Source organism: Stegostoma tigrinum, chromosome 4 (genome assembly GCF_030684315.1).
Source record: "Stegostoma tigrinum isolate sSteTig4 chromosome 4, sSteTig4.hap1, whole genome shotgun sequence".
Classification (NCBI taxonomy): Eukaryota; Metazoa; Chordata; class Chondrichthyes; order Orectolobiformes; family Stegostomatidae; genus Stegostoma; species Stegostoma tigrinum.
In genome coordinates, this window is record NC_081357.1 from 35,083,611 (window position 1) to 35,099,884 (window position 16,274).

The following is a 16,274-nucleotide window of genomic DNA, read 5'->3' on the forward strand; positions in this document are numbered from 1 at the left end:
TGTAGCAATGCTTAGTTTTCCTGAATTCCCAAATGACACCTAGTTGCAGTAGCTTTGTAGTATTTAACACACCTTGACAAATGGCCTTCTAAGAATCCACATACCACCACTTCAAATTTGATGGTTTTTATTCCTGAATTCTAATGTGAGAGATGTCAGGACAGTCTTTCTTTCTGGAGCCCTATTTATAACGACATTAGTTTAAAATAAGTTATATGCTTTTATATAGCTTATAATTTTAGACACAAATCAATATACAAATCCCTGTTCTTTGCAAATCAAAAGAACATGCACTCACTCTGTACCTACTTCAACTCAAAATAGGTGACAGCCATTCTCTGGTTCATTTCTCGGCACAATGCCTTGGCCAATCAGAGTCAATCTGCCTGGTTCAAAATTTAAACAAATCCTGGCAGTAAACTGTAATTCATCATTAACTGGTTGCTTCTTCATTGCAGTGGATTGACTAATCAGGGTCCTCTTGCCAATGATTCAGCACACATCTCTCATACAATACTTTATATTGTACATACTGTTCTTTACTTTACTAATACTTGTGAGTTGTGCTAATGGGTACAAGACAAAAGTCTTTAATAAAATGTGTCTTTATTTCAGCAACACAAAACTAAGTGCCTTAAAAGTAAAGATTTCTTTTGATTACAATGTCAATAACCTAGTCTTTTTTTCTTCACTAAAAGCATGCAAATGAACAGATGTAATTTAAGGTAATCATTTTGTTATTACTTGCAGATTAACAGACTGAACCACACAAGCAGTTACAGTTAATTAGTTTTTGAAGTCATTGGTTCCAGACAATTTTTTCCTAAATAATGGTAGCATTTATTATCAGTCGCTACAAATCTCCATGGCATATTCCAATCTTTCAATAATTTGGTTCAAATTCTCATTTGGAGTACAGTGCCTATCACAATATAGTATTACCACAGCACTAAACTGGAGCATCAGCCAAATTTATGCACTTAGATCATGTATTGGACTTGAATTCAACGTTTTGATTTAGAGGTGGGAGTGCCATTAACTGAACCATGCCAGCATAGAGAAATGGGAAAGATGGAAAGCTAATTAAAGAAAAAGGAAACAAAGACTGCAGTTTATTTTTGAAAATGACAGTACAAGGGGTTAGGTAGAATGTGAAACACCAGTCCCACAGCTGAGACAACTCACTGAATCGTCAGTCAATCAGCTCAAATACAGCCAAGAAATGAGTGAGAGTGAGTATGTCATCCTATGACACCACAATATTGGTGAGCTGAGACAATAGAAGTTGTTGACCAATCAGCTTCTGGCTCGTAAAGTCCACCGCTAGAGGCCTACTTCTGGGGGATCTAGCAGTTAGAAACTACATATTTTAGTTCTTCTCACAGGTTGGGGTCATCCCATTTTTCCCTTCTGTACCTTTGATTTCCCCGAATTTGGGACAATTGGAGGCCTTGAGTTCAATTTGGCAGGCAGACTGCCTTAGTGTCGCAGTTGGGAAATTAGCCAGTCTTTTCTCCCAATGGGGAGGCAGCTAATAGGGAAGGTAGTGAGTTAAAGCAACCAACTGACCATTAATTGCTAGCAAATCACACATGAAACTTCTCATTTGGTATTTAATGACTGAGGTGGTAAAAAGAGGGTGTTTTCTGTCGAGACAAATTTGCTCAATTATATCCCCTTCTCACCATCTCCAGGGAAAGGAAAATTGCGCCTGTAAACTACAGAAGTAAAGCAGAAATTGACCATGTCATCTGAGAAACAAATTACAGATTGCTTGCATCTAACTATATGTGAATGGTTAAACTATTCATGAGATGAATTAAAATGAATATTTAGCAGCAGAAAATTGAATACAAGTTGCTGAGACATGTAGTCACCCTAGGAGATGAGAACACTTTCTAATTGAAGTGCATGGGTTACCCACAAAGAAACGAAAAGCAACGGGAGTAGTTTTAGATGGCAATAAAATGTTGAAAATTAAAGGAAAGTACATTATTATTCTAGGAAAAGAAGCAAATTAAATAATGGGAGTCCATGAATAGATTTGTAGTGAAAAAATTAACAAGGCTTGCTATGAGTAAGGCATGAATGTTAACATTTGAATTATAGCACATTCAAATCAATCCACAACTAACTAGGAAGTAGTAGTGACTCAATGGAAGTGATGCACTAGAATCAAATGAATGTGACACAATTTTGTTGTTTTAGTTTTAAATTCAGTAGGGTTGATTTTATGAAAGTAAATTGCTCATTCAGCACGAGCAGTCACTGGAAATAGAAAGAGACACTCTCATGATTCTCTGTTTATAAATGATTATATTAACTCGTTATAACAAATGCAATACATGGAAACAGTAAGTCCACTTCAATGTACTCAAGTGGACATATTAATGCCCCATAAGCACTATATATTACTTCTTTCTTTTAATTAACCAGAATTAGACCATGCTTTATTTCTCAGTATATGCTTCCATTGACTGAACTTCCATTAGATGTGCTATTTTATAAATTTGGTCTTTACATGCAAAAAATTCCAGGAGATATGATTTTTACAAGTGTAGATATAGTAATGCTGAAGTTATGTTACTCGACTAACATTCCAGAGTTCTTTACTAATAAGTCAAAGGACATGAGTTCAAATCCTACCAAGGTAGTTTGAGGATTTAAAATTAGTTTGAAAATTCTGGAAATGTTCAGCTAGTGACCACAAAGCTGGGGAAATGTCATAACAATACAAGTTTTTTTTTAAATTGCATGTCCTTTAAGAATTGAAACCTGATGTTCTCACATGGTCTGACCTGTGATTTCAGTCCCAAACATTAATATGGCTAATTCGGAATTGCCGCTACTGAAGTTTCTTAGACACTTTAAAAAGGCAAGCCATCAGCACCTCCTCAGAGGAAAAAAAAACTAGCAACTAGTGATAAGCTGGTGAAATTAACATTTCTCAAGCAAACATACAAAAAACATAGTAGAGTATACAGATAGCATTCATTACAACTAGAGACCACAGCACAATTAGATTGAGATTATTGGATAATCTGAAGCAGGATATCTGATTTTAAAAGGCAGATTTTGAAGAAACTAGAAATAAATAAAAGAAAAAGAAACGGTGTACAAAGTATCGAATTTGCAAAATAAATACCACATGTAGACAACGAAAATGTTCACTATACAAGTGACCACAAAAATAGAGAAAAAGGAAAGAAATTTGAAAAGAAACAATTGGGCAAGGTTTAGGAATTTTCCAAAAACAGATGATAACAAGTTTTGGAAGTGGAAATTATGAAATTATGAAACATGAAATCAACTGAAAACAGTAAATAACAGATAAACAGTAACTGGACAGGAAATTTGAACTTTACAAAACGCCACAGTACTGCCTTGCTCAAATTCTACTCAAATGTGGCTGTCAGAAATATGTCAACATATCCGCCATTCTGTCACACAGCACGGAAACAGGCCCTTCAGCCCAGCCCTTCCGTGTCAACCAGGTTTCCTAAACTGAATTAGTTCCACTCTCCTCCATTTGGCCCACATGCCTCCAAACCTTTCTCATCCATGTACCTGTCCAAGTATCTTCTAACTGTCGTAATTGTACCCACCTCTACCACTTCCTGTCAGCTCGCTCCACGTATGTAACGCCCTGTATGTGAAAAAGTTGCCCCTCAGGTTTCTTTTAAATCTTTTCCTTCTCACCTTAAACCTGTAACCTCTAGTTTTGGAATCCCCTATGCTGGGCTACTCACCCTATCTATGCCAGGTGAAAAAGTTCCAGCCTACTCAGCCTCTCCTTTCAAACCTTCCAGCCTCAGCAAAATTCTTGTAAATATTTTTTGTAACTTTTCCAGTTTAATAACATCCTCCCTATAGCAGGGCGACCAGAATCGAATGCGGTACTCTGAAAGTGGCCTGACCAATGTCTTGTACAGCTATAACATGGTGTCCCAACTCCAGCACCCAATGCTCTAACCGATGAAGGCGAGCATGGAAAATGCCTTCTTCACCACCCAGTCTACCTGTGACACTACTTTCAAGGAGCTATGAACCTGCATCTCCAGGTCCCTTTATTCGTCAACACTCCCCAGGGCCCTATCATTAACTGTGTAAGGCCTGCTCTGGTTTATCTTAACAAAATGCGACACCTCACATTTATCTAATTTAACTCCTTCTATTAATCCTTAGCCCACTGCCCCAGTTGATCAAGCTCCTATTGTACTCTCAGATAACCCTCTTCACTATCCACTATACCACCAATTTTGACGTCATCCACAGACTTATTAACCATGTCTCCTATATTCTCATCTGAATCGTTTACATAAATGACGAACAGCAGTTCACCCAGCACTGATCCTCACAGTACACCACTGGTCACAGGCCGCCCGTCTGATCAACAAACATCTACCACCATCCCTCTGCCTCCTGCAATTAAGCCAATTTTGTATCCAACTGGTTAGCTGTCCCTGGGTCTCATGTGATTTAACCTAACTAATCAGTCTACCATGCAGAACCTTGTCAAAGGCCTTGTTAAAGTCCATATAGACAATGTCTATCATTCTGTCCTCATCTACCTTCTTGGTCATCTTTTCAGAAAGAACAAGTTTGTGAGACACACTTTCCGCACACAAAGCCAAGCTGACTATCCCTAATCAGTCTTTGCTTCTCCAAAGCATGTAAATCCTGACACTCAAAATCCTCTCCAACAATTTATCTACCACTAACATTAGTTTCACTGATGTTTATCAAATATCTTGGCCAATTCAGAGAAGTCCCTGGTTTGTAACTAACCAAAATGGAGTGGTTTCAGTTAGGAAGACATTTAGTGCATTAGCATATCGTACTTATGTCGGCAAGGCACTGAGACCGAATGCAATACATCCAAAAATGTTGTGGGAAGAAAGTATGTTAGAATTGTAGAGACATTGGCAAATTAAGTTTCAGTATTCCGTAGACTCAGGGTTGTGCTGCAGGATTGGAGAATTGCAATCATTACGGCCTTTTTCAAAAAAGAGACCAAGGACAAAACAAGCGACTACAAACCTTCAGTGGTGTGAAAACTTCTAAAGGAATAATGTGGAATATAGTCAATAGTGACATGGACAAATGTGGGTTGATTAAGGGAGCTGGCATGGATTCATAAAGGAAAAATAAAGTTGAATTAATTGCTGGAGTTTTTTTGAAGATGTGAGAGGGTTGATCAGAGCAATTCTGTTGACATGGTGTACACAGACTCCCAGGAGACATCTGATAGAGTGCTCCATAGCGGACGCATGAGAGAAGTTAATTACTTTTTTTGGCTGAGATAAGTTTGTGGTGGAGTTCCACAGGGGGCATTGTTGGAAGGCTTGCTTTACCTTTTAATATATTGACAATAATGAGGGTATTGTAAAATTTGAAAGGGACATACGAACGTTGGAGGAGTAGCTGCATAGACAGCAGATTAAGTCCAATACAGAAATGTGTGAGATTATATATTTATGTAGCGAGAGCATGGAAAGGCAGTATAAAATAAAGGATACAACTCAAAAAGGAGGGTAACATTAATGGAACTTTTGTGTATTGTACATGAGTTGTTAAAGAGAACAAGGCTGTCTGAGAGAATAATTGATAAAATGCACAGTATCTTGGGGTTTAATAATAAAAACTTAGAGTGCCAGAACAAGTTACACAATTTGCATAAGACAGTAGCTCAGCTCAAGTGGAGCATGGCATCCAACTCTGGGCACGACACTTTAGGAAGATGTTATTGCATTGGATAGAATACAGAAGAGGTCTTTGGAAATGGTTCCAGGGATGAGGAATTTGAATTATAAAAACAGATTAGAGAATATTGGAATGTTTTCGTTGGAAAAAAGAAAGCAGAAAGGAGATCTGATAGAAATACTCAAACATTATACAAAAAAAAGGCCTGGACAGAGTAAATAGGGGGAAACTATTCTCACTCATGAAAGGATCAAAAATCAGACAATTTTGATTTAATTAATGAGGAAAAGAAGCAAAAAAGTGATAGAATATAAAAAAAAGTCTTACCAGCCATCTGAGAACCCATTGCAAGGTGTACAAGCTAACCCCAATTTTGAGGGACTGCTTAAATATTAAGCCAATGAAATATGTAAAGTGGAGTTTTGGAGGCACATCAGTTGAGGCCCAATGGTTAGGGGTTCCTGGATCATGGAGTTTGCTGCTCGCCATTTTAAAGTCAAGGCAAAACATTGCTGCTATCATGAGTTGCCTTCAGCACTTTAAAGCTTCAATGAACATTACTTGCTGGAGACAGGGCTTTGTTCCTGGTCAGGAGTGAGCATTGTCTCAGAAAGCCACCTGCCAGTGGTCACAGCAGTGCTACAAACTACAGTGCTTATGATCAGGATTACAAATCAGTTTCAAAAGTCTAGGGCTAGATAAGGGTGGTGGTTACAGTGCAGAGAGGGAGAGGGTGGCAGAGGGACAATTTGACTCAGTAAATTCATGAAAGCATTTGGGCCAATCGTCTGAGGTGGTTTGGGAAAATACATTAAAAGGCATGACTTGACATATACAATGCAGTGTCTTTAAAGAAAACCTATTACATGTTTTACAGCAACTCTCTCTCTCTCTCTAAATTTTGAATTATACATTTAAAAGTACATTTAAAGCAGATTCTCTGACTCAGTAAAACAGAGGAAATAAATCTGCTGGACAGGGTAGTGGAGACACGAAATCAGCAAATGAATACGACGAAAGGATAGCCAGTCTACTGGAGGATAAACTTTGAGGGGTTGAATTTTAGTTTTCCTCATGATGAATAAACAAAATAACTAAAACTGGGCTTTTAAAGTAATGTGGTTTAAGAACATAAACATAAAAGATTCTGTTTTAGTGTTATTTAAGGTAACACAGTGTACATTTGTACTGTCAAAAATCTTTGCAAATGCTACTAGTATCCAACGGATTGATGTGAAGTCTTTGATGTTTTCCAGATGACCAAAATCCAAACTTGTCTGTTACATTATGCTCATTTTAATTGAAGCTATTTTCTTAATTTAGTGAGTCACACATACAGTAATTCAGTATCAAAAAATAGAATAACAGTACAATTATCTCAAAACTCTGAATACTTTCATTTTTCCTGTATTACAAACTATCATTGATAAATTAGATCTAAGTAAAACCATCAATGTACAATGCTACAACTTTATGCAATAACAATCACACAGTTTCTTTTGCTTATGTTCTAGCTTTGGAGAACCCTGTGGAGCATAGTCACCTTTGTCTGAAGAATGCAAATCTCTTCATTTAGTTGTGGAACTTGTTTCAGCTCTTCATCTTTGCCAATAAGTTCCTTTTCTTTCATTGCCAATTTTTCTTTCAACTTCTCCACAAAGTTATGTTCTATGTTCCATTTCTCATGCGCTTCTTCCAGTTTTTGGAGCAGGGAAAGTTCTCTCGCTGTGTTACTGGGTTCTGTTGAACGCAGTCCATGATCTTTTGGTATTTCCACAACAGGTCTTGTAACTAACTATCAAAATCAGAAATATCCTTAAGAGTCAGGGAGTTAATTTTGCTGGGTAATGTGAAATATAGCATAAAGGTGAATTATTTGTAATGCTTTTTAAGTGAATTATATTTTGTTTTAAACACTTGTAGGAGTCTCAGGGATGTTTCTGATTATTTCTATGATTTTAGGTGTACGTTTGTCAAGTGGGAACTTGCATTGAGAGGTTTGATGACTGTACATTTCTTTAACTACTTGAACTTCAATCTTTAAACAAACGAAATCCAAAATACAAAAGTACTAGAAAAAAATACGAAATAAACATATTCCAGGATGTAGGTGGCAAGTGATAGATGACAAATACTGCATGTCACAATATTAAAGATGTAATTCGATAGCGTTGAGGAGCTTGTGCATGCATTAGGAATGGGTACGGACACTTAGGAATGAAGAATTGTTGCACACTGGATGAGGAAGGAGATGGGAGATGTTCATTGGTTGAGAAATTCCCTTCCTTGAAAGGCACTGGATAAAGAAGGTTTAAATATTTTTGAGTCAGAGGTAGAAAGATTCTTGATTACCAAGGGGAATGAAAGATTATCAGGGATATGGAGAAATGTAGAGTGGAGGTTAAAATCAGATCAGCCATGATTATTTGAACAGCAGAGCAGGCTCAAAAGGGCCAAGTGGCCTATTCTTGTTGCTCGTTCATATGTTCGCATGAAAAGATAGAAGAGCTCTGTAATGGCACTGGCAATGTTTGATAGTTGTGATGTTGGGAGACATCTTGTGCAAAAGACACTGAATTTCTCATATTGATACCAGCCGTAGAGCAGAAGGCAGGGTATGGGAAAATTCCTGATTTTGAACTGCAGCTTGTGGTGAACTAACTGATCTGTTGATGAGGCTGCTATAAGGAGTCAGTTCATCCTCGTCAATTTTCATTTTCTTTTACATTCAGGATTCAGAATCATAACAATGTGGAAGGAGGCCATTCGGCCCATCATGCCTGTACCTATTCTATGACTTAGTGCCAATCTCTGGCCTTTTCTGCCATTTCCTTGCAAATAATTATCCAGTACCCTCTTGAATGCCTCAATTGCCTCCATGACCTTTTTTGGCAGTGAATTCCTACTCACTATGTGAAAGTTGTTTTTCCTCACCCTACAGAAATGTGGAGATTGTTTAAGGAATGCATATTGTCTGTGCTCGATATGTTTGTCACTAGCAGGCAGGGAAGATGCGGTCGAGTGAGGGAGCCTTCTCAAGAGAGGTCGAATGACCAGTTAAGGGGAAGAAGGATGCTTATATAAGGTTTGGGAAACAAAGATCGGAAAAGGCTCTACAGGGATACAAGTTAGCCAGGAAGGAACTGAATAAAGGGCTTATGAGAGCTATAAGGAGGCATGAGAAAATCTTGGCAGGTAAGATCAAATAAAACCCCGACGCTTTTTACACGTATGTGAGGAATAAGAGAATGACCAGAGAAAGGTTAGGGCCAATCAAGAATTGTAAAGGGAATTTGTATACAAAGCCTAAAGAGATAGGCGAGGTACTTAATGAATACTTTTCTTTGGTATTCACAACTGAGAGGGACCTCATTGTGGGGGAGGACAGCATGAAACAGGCTGGTAGGCTGGAGGAGGTGGATGTTAGTAAGGAAGATGTACTGGGAATTTTGAGGAACTTGACGATACAAAGTCCACTGGGCCTGATGCGATTTATCCAAGGATTCTATGGGAAGCGAGGAAAGAGATTGCAGGGCCTTCGGCGATGATTTTTTCATCCCCACTGTCCGCGGGTATAGTGCCGGAACACTGGAGAGTGGCAAATGTCATTCCCTTGTTGAAAAAAGGGAATAGGGATAACCCTGGAAATTACAGGCCAGTTAGTCTTACTTCAGTGGTGGACAAGTTATTGGAAAGGGCTCTGAGAGATAGGATTTATGATCACTAGGATAGGCATAGTTTGATTTGTGATAGTCAGCATGGATGTTTCAGGGATAGATCATGCCTCACAAACCTTAATGAATTCTTTGAAGAGGTGACCAAACACGTGGATGGAGGCAGAACAGTGGATTTAAGTAAGGCGTTTGCTAAGTTTCCCCATGATAGGCTCATGCAGAAAGTGAAGGAGGCATGGGACAGGGGGAAATGTGGCAGGATTTAGAACTGGGTGACCCTTAGCAGACAAATGGTGGTAGTGGGCAGAAGATATTCAACATGGTGCTCAGTTACAAGTGGTGTACCACAAGGATCTGTTCTGGGTCATCTTCTATTTGTGATTTTTGTAAATGGTTTGGAAGTAGGAGTGAAAGACTGGATTAGTAAGTTCGCGGGTGATACGAAGGTGGGTCGAATTGTGGATAGTTTGGAGGGCTGTTCTAGGTTACGAAAGGACATCGATAGGATGCTGAGCTGGGCTGAGAAGTGGCAGATGGAGTTTAATCCTGAAAATTGTGAGGTGATTCATTTTGGAAGGTCAAACTTGAAAGCAGAATACAGGGTTAACAGAAAGATTCTTGGCAATGTGGCAGAGCAGAGGGATCTTGGGGTTCATGTCCACAATTCCCTGAAAGCTGCCACCCAGGTGGATAGAGTTGTTAAAAAGGCATATGGTGTGTTAGCTTTCATTAATAGAGGTATTGAGTTCAAGAACCGTGAAGTTATGCTCCAGGTATACAAATGCCTGGTTCAGCCTCATCTGGAGTATTGTGTCCAGTTCTGGTCGCCTCATTAAGGAAAGATGTGGAAGCGTTAGTAGAGGTACAGAGGATATTTACCGGGATGTTGCCTGGAATGGAGGTAGGTCTTACGAAGAACGGCTGAGAGAGCTCGGGCTTTTCTCTTTAGAACGACCAAGGATGAGAGGTGGCTTGATAGAGGCGTACAAAATGATCAGAGGTATAGATAGAATGGACAGCCAGAGACTTTATCCTAGGTTGGAGGTAGTTATTACGAGAGGGCATGGTTTTATAGTAAGTGGAGGTAGATATAGGGGAGACGTCAGAGGTAGGTTCTTTACTCAGAGTGGTAGGGGCATGGAATGCATTGCTGGAGAGGGTAGTGGAGACGGCCTCGTTAGGGTCACTTAAGCTGCTATTAGATAGGCAATCGAATGATAATATAAGTAGGGGTGGAGGTTAGATAGATCTTAGGTTTAGGGTAAAAGTTTGGCACAACATCGTGGGCCGAAGGGCCTGTACTGTGCTATACAGTTCTATGTTCTACGCTTCATTTGCACATCAGTTGAAATCTATGTCATTTTTCTCTTTCAAGAGTGGGAACAGCTTCTCCCTAGCTACTGTGTCCAGCCTGCTCATGATTTTGAAAACCTTTATTAAATTTCCTCCCAGCTGCCTTCTCTTTCAAAGGAGAACAGTCCGAACTTCTTTATTATTCCTGGCTTTGTATTAACTGAAAATTATTCCAAATTTCAATCTTTAGTAAGGATCAATTATATTTTCCACAAACACCATTGGCTTCAAAGCTCTTTCATTGGTTTTAGTTGGTTTCAATCATTAAATGATGAATGAATAAATTTAAAAGGTGATATTTCTTTGTAAATAATTTTTCCTATTTGGTTTTTCACTTTTCATAGTGGCAAGAACGTAGTCATTTCTTTAACCCAAGACTATTACATAGAGTTACTGTTGTCAAAATGTAGCAAATGAAACACTGAATACCTAAAACTGTTTTGAATTTTACCTGATCCTGTGTGTGGACACCGAGCAATTTTGCATGGTCTGTCTTACTGTTGATCTGGTGCTGATGATTTAGAGTAAATGACTGTACAGAGGCAAATAACGGATGTCCAAGGTCATTTTCATTAAATCTGTGCTTTGCTGGTCTGATTGTCTGTGTTGCATGTAATTGACCTATTTGAGCAAGGATGAAAGGTAAACTTTCACTGGTAGACAATGAAAAAGTCCTCCATTTTAACCAGAGTGCATGGATTAGGTTAGTGTTACTAAAGGAGAGTAAAAATCTTTGCCTGCAGAGTTCTATAATATTCTACAAATTATTATAAAGTGATTATTATATTTCAATTAAAAATAATAAAACACTAAATTGACTGGCCCTATGTTTTTATGAGAAAACCTCCTGTGCAGCCTATCCTAAAATTTTTGCAACAAACATTGTAGGCAGTCAATGTTGCAAAATAACGTGCTGTTACAAAGGGTCAAAATAAACAGATGACAAACAGTATGTTATTCTCCACAGAAAATACTTAATTGAGCTTTCACAAGAATAGTAACTTTGGCCACTTCATTTTGTTTTCACTCTAAAGGAACTTAAAGCTGATAATTCTTGTTCCAAAAATTATAAGAACTACAAACTGAAATGGAAATTGGACTGCTATAACTGGAATACTAGGAAATGTTCTTTGCAATTTAGAAATAAAGTGTTGCCTATTGGTGAATTGTGCAATACATGTTGCTTTTTAGAAGCAGTAAGAGGACAGTATGAGTCTGAACCATATGGAGACTCTGCCTAGCAACAGCTCTCTGATTGGTTGAACTGCTGTTTAAAAAACAGAAACTGCCACAAGCAGCAAAGACTGAAAAACCTCCACAATATGCTGATAGAATTTATGTAAGAAAAGACCTAAGCTCATCTGATCAATCATTGAATCATCTTAAACATATCATCATCGTTGCAAAAATCAAAAGGATTGTTAGAAAAATAACTTTCCACTTTGTGGTCTGGATTTTTTACCCTTGGAAATTTATTTACTTTGTTTATCTTCTTTTGTCAACCCACAGTATATGTGATAAACCGTTTGTCTTTTGTTGGTCTTAATCATGATTGCATGTATGTACACTCGGGTTTTTGAAGCAGTTGAAATTGGGCTAATTTGAAATCCTTTCTTCACTATTCTTGTTAAAGGTATTATGACAAATAGTTTCATATTTCTATTCCTAAAGTAACTTGGTGTGAATTACTTTTATCCTGAGCAGCAGTTGGTTAGGCAACTTGATAACTTTGTGGTCTCTTTGGGATTTTGTACATTTTGTGATGACATAACTTCTCAGACAAAATATTACTCCACAAAACCCTTCAAAATTAAAAAAAACAAACTTGGTCATTGGTCCTTCTACATTGCCAAATCAAAATCCTGAAACTTACCAACAGCAATTCAGGGATACCTTTATGAGGCAGACTGCAGAAATTGAACAATCTTCTCAAGGCAACCCAAGGAAAAACACTACATGCTGGCTTACCATCAATACTCATCTTTTTAAAAATGGTTTTTATTTTTACTAAAACTTTACCTTTTGATTTGTTTTTTGTATGCTCAGATGGGGATCTGGCTTTAAATTTCATATTAGACGCAGTTTGCTTTTGTGGACTCTGATGAGTTTGTTTTTCACCATTACCAAAGGACTCTTTCTTTGATTGATTCATTTTGCCATATCCTGAACTCTTGACAAATGCATAGCTCCCACCAAAGGATTTGTTTTTAACTTTAGGGCTTCTTGTCTTTGATGAAATCTGTGTATTGATAATAATATGAAGAATTGTAATATCTCAAGAATAAGAAACAAACATACATGAATGTCCACAAGTAGAAGTGAAGCATTGTTAGAATAAATCATCTAGTTTGCCGAAAGGCAATTTAACAACTAGAATCTAATCTGTTGATCAGAACATCTGGCCAGAAGTAAAGCTGAAATAAGTCGTTAAATTGAACTGATTCAAATATAAAGCAATATTTCTAAAGAAAAAACAAATGCTGTGCAGCTGAGTGAACTAAGGAGATCACACAGCTTTTCTTTGGATAATACAAAAAAAAGGCCTGAATTTGAATATGCAGGGACGCTTTGGTTTGAAAAGATGTCGAGGGAATTAAAATTAGGGAAATTGACTATGTCAGGACACTGGCTGCAAAATGCTGACTTTCACATTTAACTGCAGTGTGTTAGGTCGTATGCAAGCAACTACTGTCAATCATTGCTGGAAAAGTTCAGCAGTTCTGGCAGCATTTATGGAGAGAAATCAGAATTAACGTTTCCAGTTCTGAAGAAGGGTCACTGAACCCAAACGTTAACTCTAACTTCTCTCCACAGTCGCAGACAAACCTGCTGAGCTTTTCCAGCAATATCTCTATTTTTATCTGATTTACTGAATCTGCAACTCTTTCGGATTTTACTACCAATTAATAGTGATATTAATATGCACGTGAATTTAAGTGTGCACTGATGCATTTCCCAGGCTTCCTGAACACCTCACAGTCAAAGCGAGGCAAGAACATGGTGGTAATTGAAGAGGTTTAATTATAAACATAGAAATATGTCACCCCAGAAACATACAAAATACTCAAACTTCACAGCTGGGCTGTCTACGTGAAAGATGTGCTTGTTCATGATGTGCTAGAGATTGCTTTACGTACTTTGAATAACCTGAAAGGCTTTCACTTCAAAGAGGAGCCAAATCCAGTACAGTTGATTCAAGGCAAGCATCCATCATCCAACAATTAAAGACTGCAATAAACTCAACTAAAATGCATACACTGTAACAGCATAAAGATAGGTGGAAGGTCAGAGGATTGGCTAGAATATAAAGCAAAGGAAGACTAAAAGATTAATAAAGAGGGAAAAATATAAAGTATAAAACCAGGAGTAAGAACTTAAAGAACAGAAGATTTCCTAAATTGCACATTGATCTTATAGAATGGGAATCTAGCAATCAATAATGAGAAAAGGAGGGGATAACAGGCAAACTGAACATATACACGGTATCCTCTACTTTGGACACAAATGCAAATGAATATTCAAGAAACAGCTGCATATCAGGATGTGAAAATGAGTAACTAAAGAAAATTAGAATCACCAGGGAAGTGATACTGAGCAACTGTTGGAGGTGTGTGATGACACATCCCTGGATTCTGATGGATTTCACTCCAGAATCTTCCAAGTAACTACTAGTGAGTTAGTAGACACATTGGTTACCAGGGGTTGGGGGGAATGTGGAGTTGAGGTTACAAACAGATCACCCATAAAACTTCATTAAATAGTGAAGCAGGTTACCCTTGCTTCTAATTGTACATTTGCATGTTCACTCCATAAATGTGCATTTGTTATTCACTCATTACAAGAGAAAAGATTACTGGTCAAGTTACAGCCAAAAATGAGCAATATGGGAACGTGCAGGAAATAAGTGACATTTAAACATATAAATTTACTAATCTAATATTTCGCACTCTTATTAAGCGACAAATCTTTACTCTTCCTCATACTTTTAAATTCCAGTAGAAACAAGCCCAACCTGTCTAATCTAATCTCTCCTTTTAAGACAACCTGCTCATTCCAGATGTCAAGCTAGTAAATCTTCTACGAACCGCCTCCAATGTATTTATATTCTTCTTTAACTAAACAAAGCCAAAACTACACACAGCATACAAGATGTGGTTTCCCAATGCCCTGATTAACTGAAGTATAACATGCTTATTTTTATCTGGCAGCATCTGTGAAGGAAAAAACAGAGTTAACGTTTTGGGTCCAGTGACCCTTCTGCGGGAAGTGCTACACCTGCCCCTACACTTACCCCCCTCACACCCATCCCAGACCCCAAGAAAACCTTCCACATCAAAGAAATGTTCACCTGCACATCTGACAATGTGGTATATTGTATCTGACGTTCCAAGCCTCCTCTACATCGGGGAAAGGAAGTGGAGGCTTGGAGACCTTTTTGTGGAACACCGATGCTCAGTTCATGACAAACAGCTGCACCTCCCAGTCGCGAACCACTTCAACTCCCCTTCCCACTCTTTGGATGATATGCCCATCCTGGGCCACCTCCAGTGCAACAATGATGCCACTCGAAGGCTGCAGGAACAGCACTTCATATTTCGCTTGGGAATCCTGCAGCCAAATGGTCTCAATGTGGACTTCACAAGCTTCAAAATCTCCTCCACCCCCCACCTCATCCCAAAACCAGCCCAGCTCATCTCCGCCTCCTTGACCTGTCCATCTTTTTTCCCACCTATCCTCTCGTCCCACCTCACTGACCAACCCCCACCCCCACCTCCTACCTACCAGCCTCATCCCCGCCTCCTTGACCTGTCCATCTTCTCTCTACTTATCTGCTCCTTTATCCACCTTCCATCATCGCCTCCCCCGCTCCATTTATTTCAGAGTCCCCTTGCCCTCCCCCATTTCTGAAGAAGGGTCCAGGCCCGAAACGTCAGCTTTCCTGCTCCTCTGATGCCGCCTGGCCTGTTGTGTTCATCCAGCTCTACACCTGGTTATCCAGAATTCTCCAGTATCAGCAGTTTCTACTATCCCAAAGATGTACAGGATGGGTGGACTGACTATAGCAAATGTGGGGTCACAGGGACAGGGTGGGGAGTGCTGGATCTGGGTGGGATGCTCTTTAGAGAGTCAATGCAGACTCAATGGGCCAAATAGCCTCTTTCTTTATAGTAGAGATGCTATGAGGGGCACTACCTTGTACCACAAGAGTCCTTTACTCAGAAATATACTTTATGCCTTGGGTAAGCATCATACAAGTGCCAGGCAATGCCCATCTTCAGAATCTAATCATCATCTGATGATGTGTAGTAGAATCACCATTGACTGACAACTTATGCATCATCTTAATCAGCCTTATTAACTCCCCATTCTAACTCTCTAGAGGACCAACTCTCACTTTACTTAATCTTATTTCTATGCCTGTAAAAATTCTTGCTATCCATTTTTTTTACATTCCTAACTAACACTGTCTCATTGATTAAAATTATTTATAATTGCACAAAAATTAAACAGTGCAGATATGCCACACATGCCTGAAGCGGGTGG

General features: G+C 38.6%; 1 protein-coding gene across 7 annotated transcripts in view; it reads right to left on the bottom strand.

Annotated features, from left to right (window-relative positions):
• cep162 (centrosomal protein 162) overlaps positions 1–16,274 on the bottom strand; it is a 113,748-nt gene that overhangs the window by 55,108 nt on the left and 42,366 nt on the right. For 5 of the 7 annotated variants that reach the window (XM_048530866.2, XM_048530864.2, XM_048530865.2 and 2 more), the window contains 3 exons: positions 12,750–12,969; positions 11,182–11,351; positions 7,247–7,498 (listed from right to left, as the gene is read on the bottom strand). The exons of 1 other annotated variant lie outside the window; for it this stretch is intronic. In XM_048530866.2, the coding sequence (XP_048386823.1) occupies positions 7,247–7,498; positions 11,182–11,351; positions 12,750–12,969 (642 nt within the window). The remainder of the gene's footprint in view (positions 1–7,246; positions 7,499–11,181; positions 11,352–12,749; positions 12,970–16,274) is intronic. One more of the 7 variants, XM_048530868.2, reaches the window with a different exon arrangement.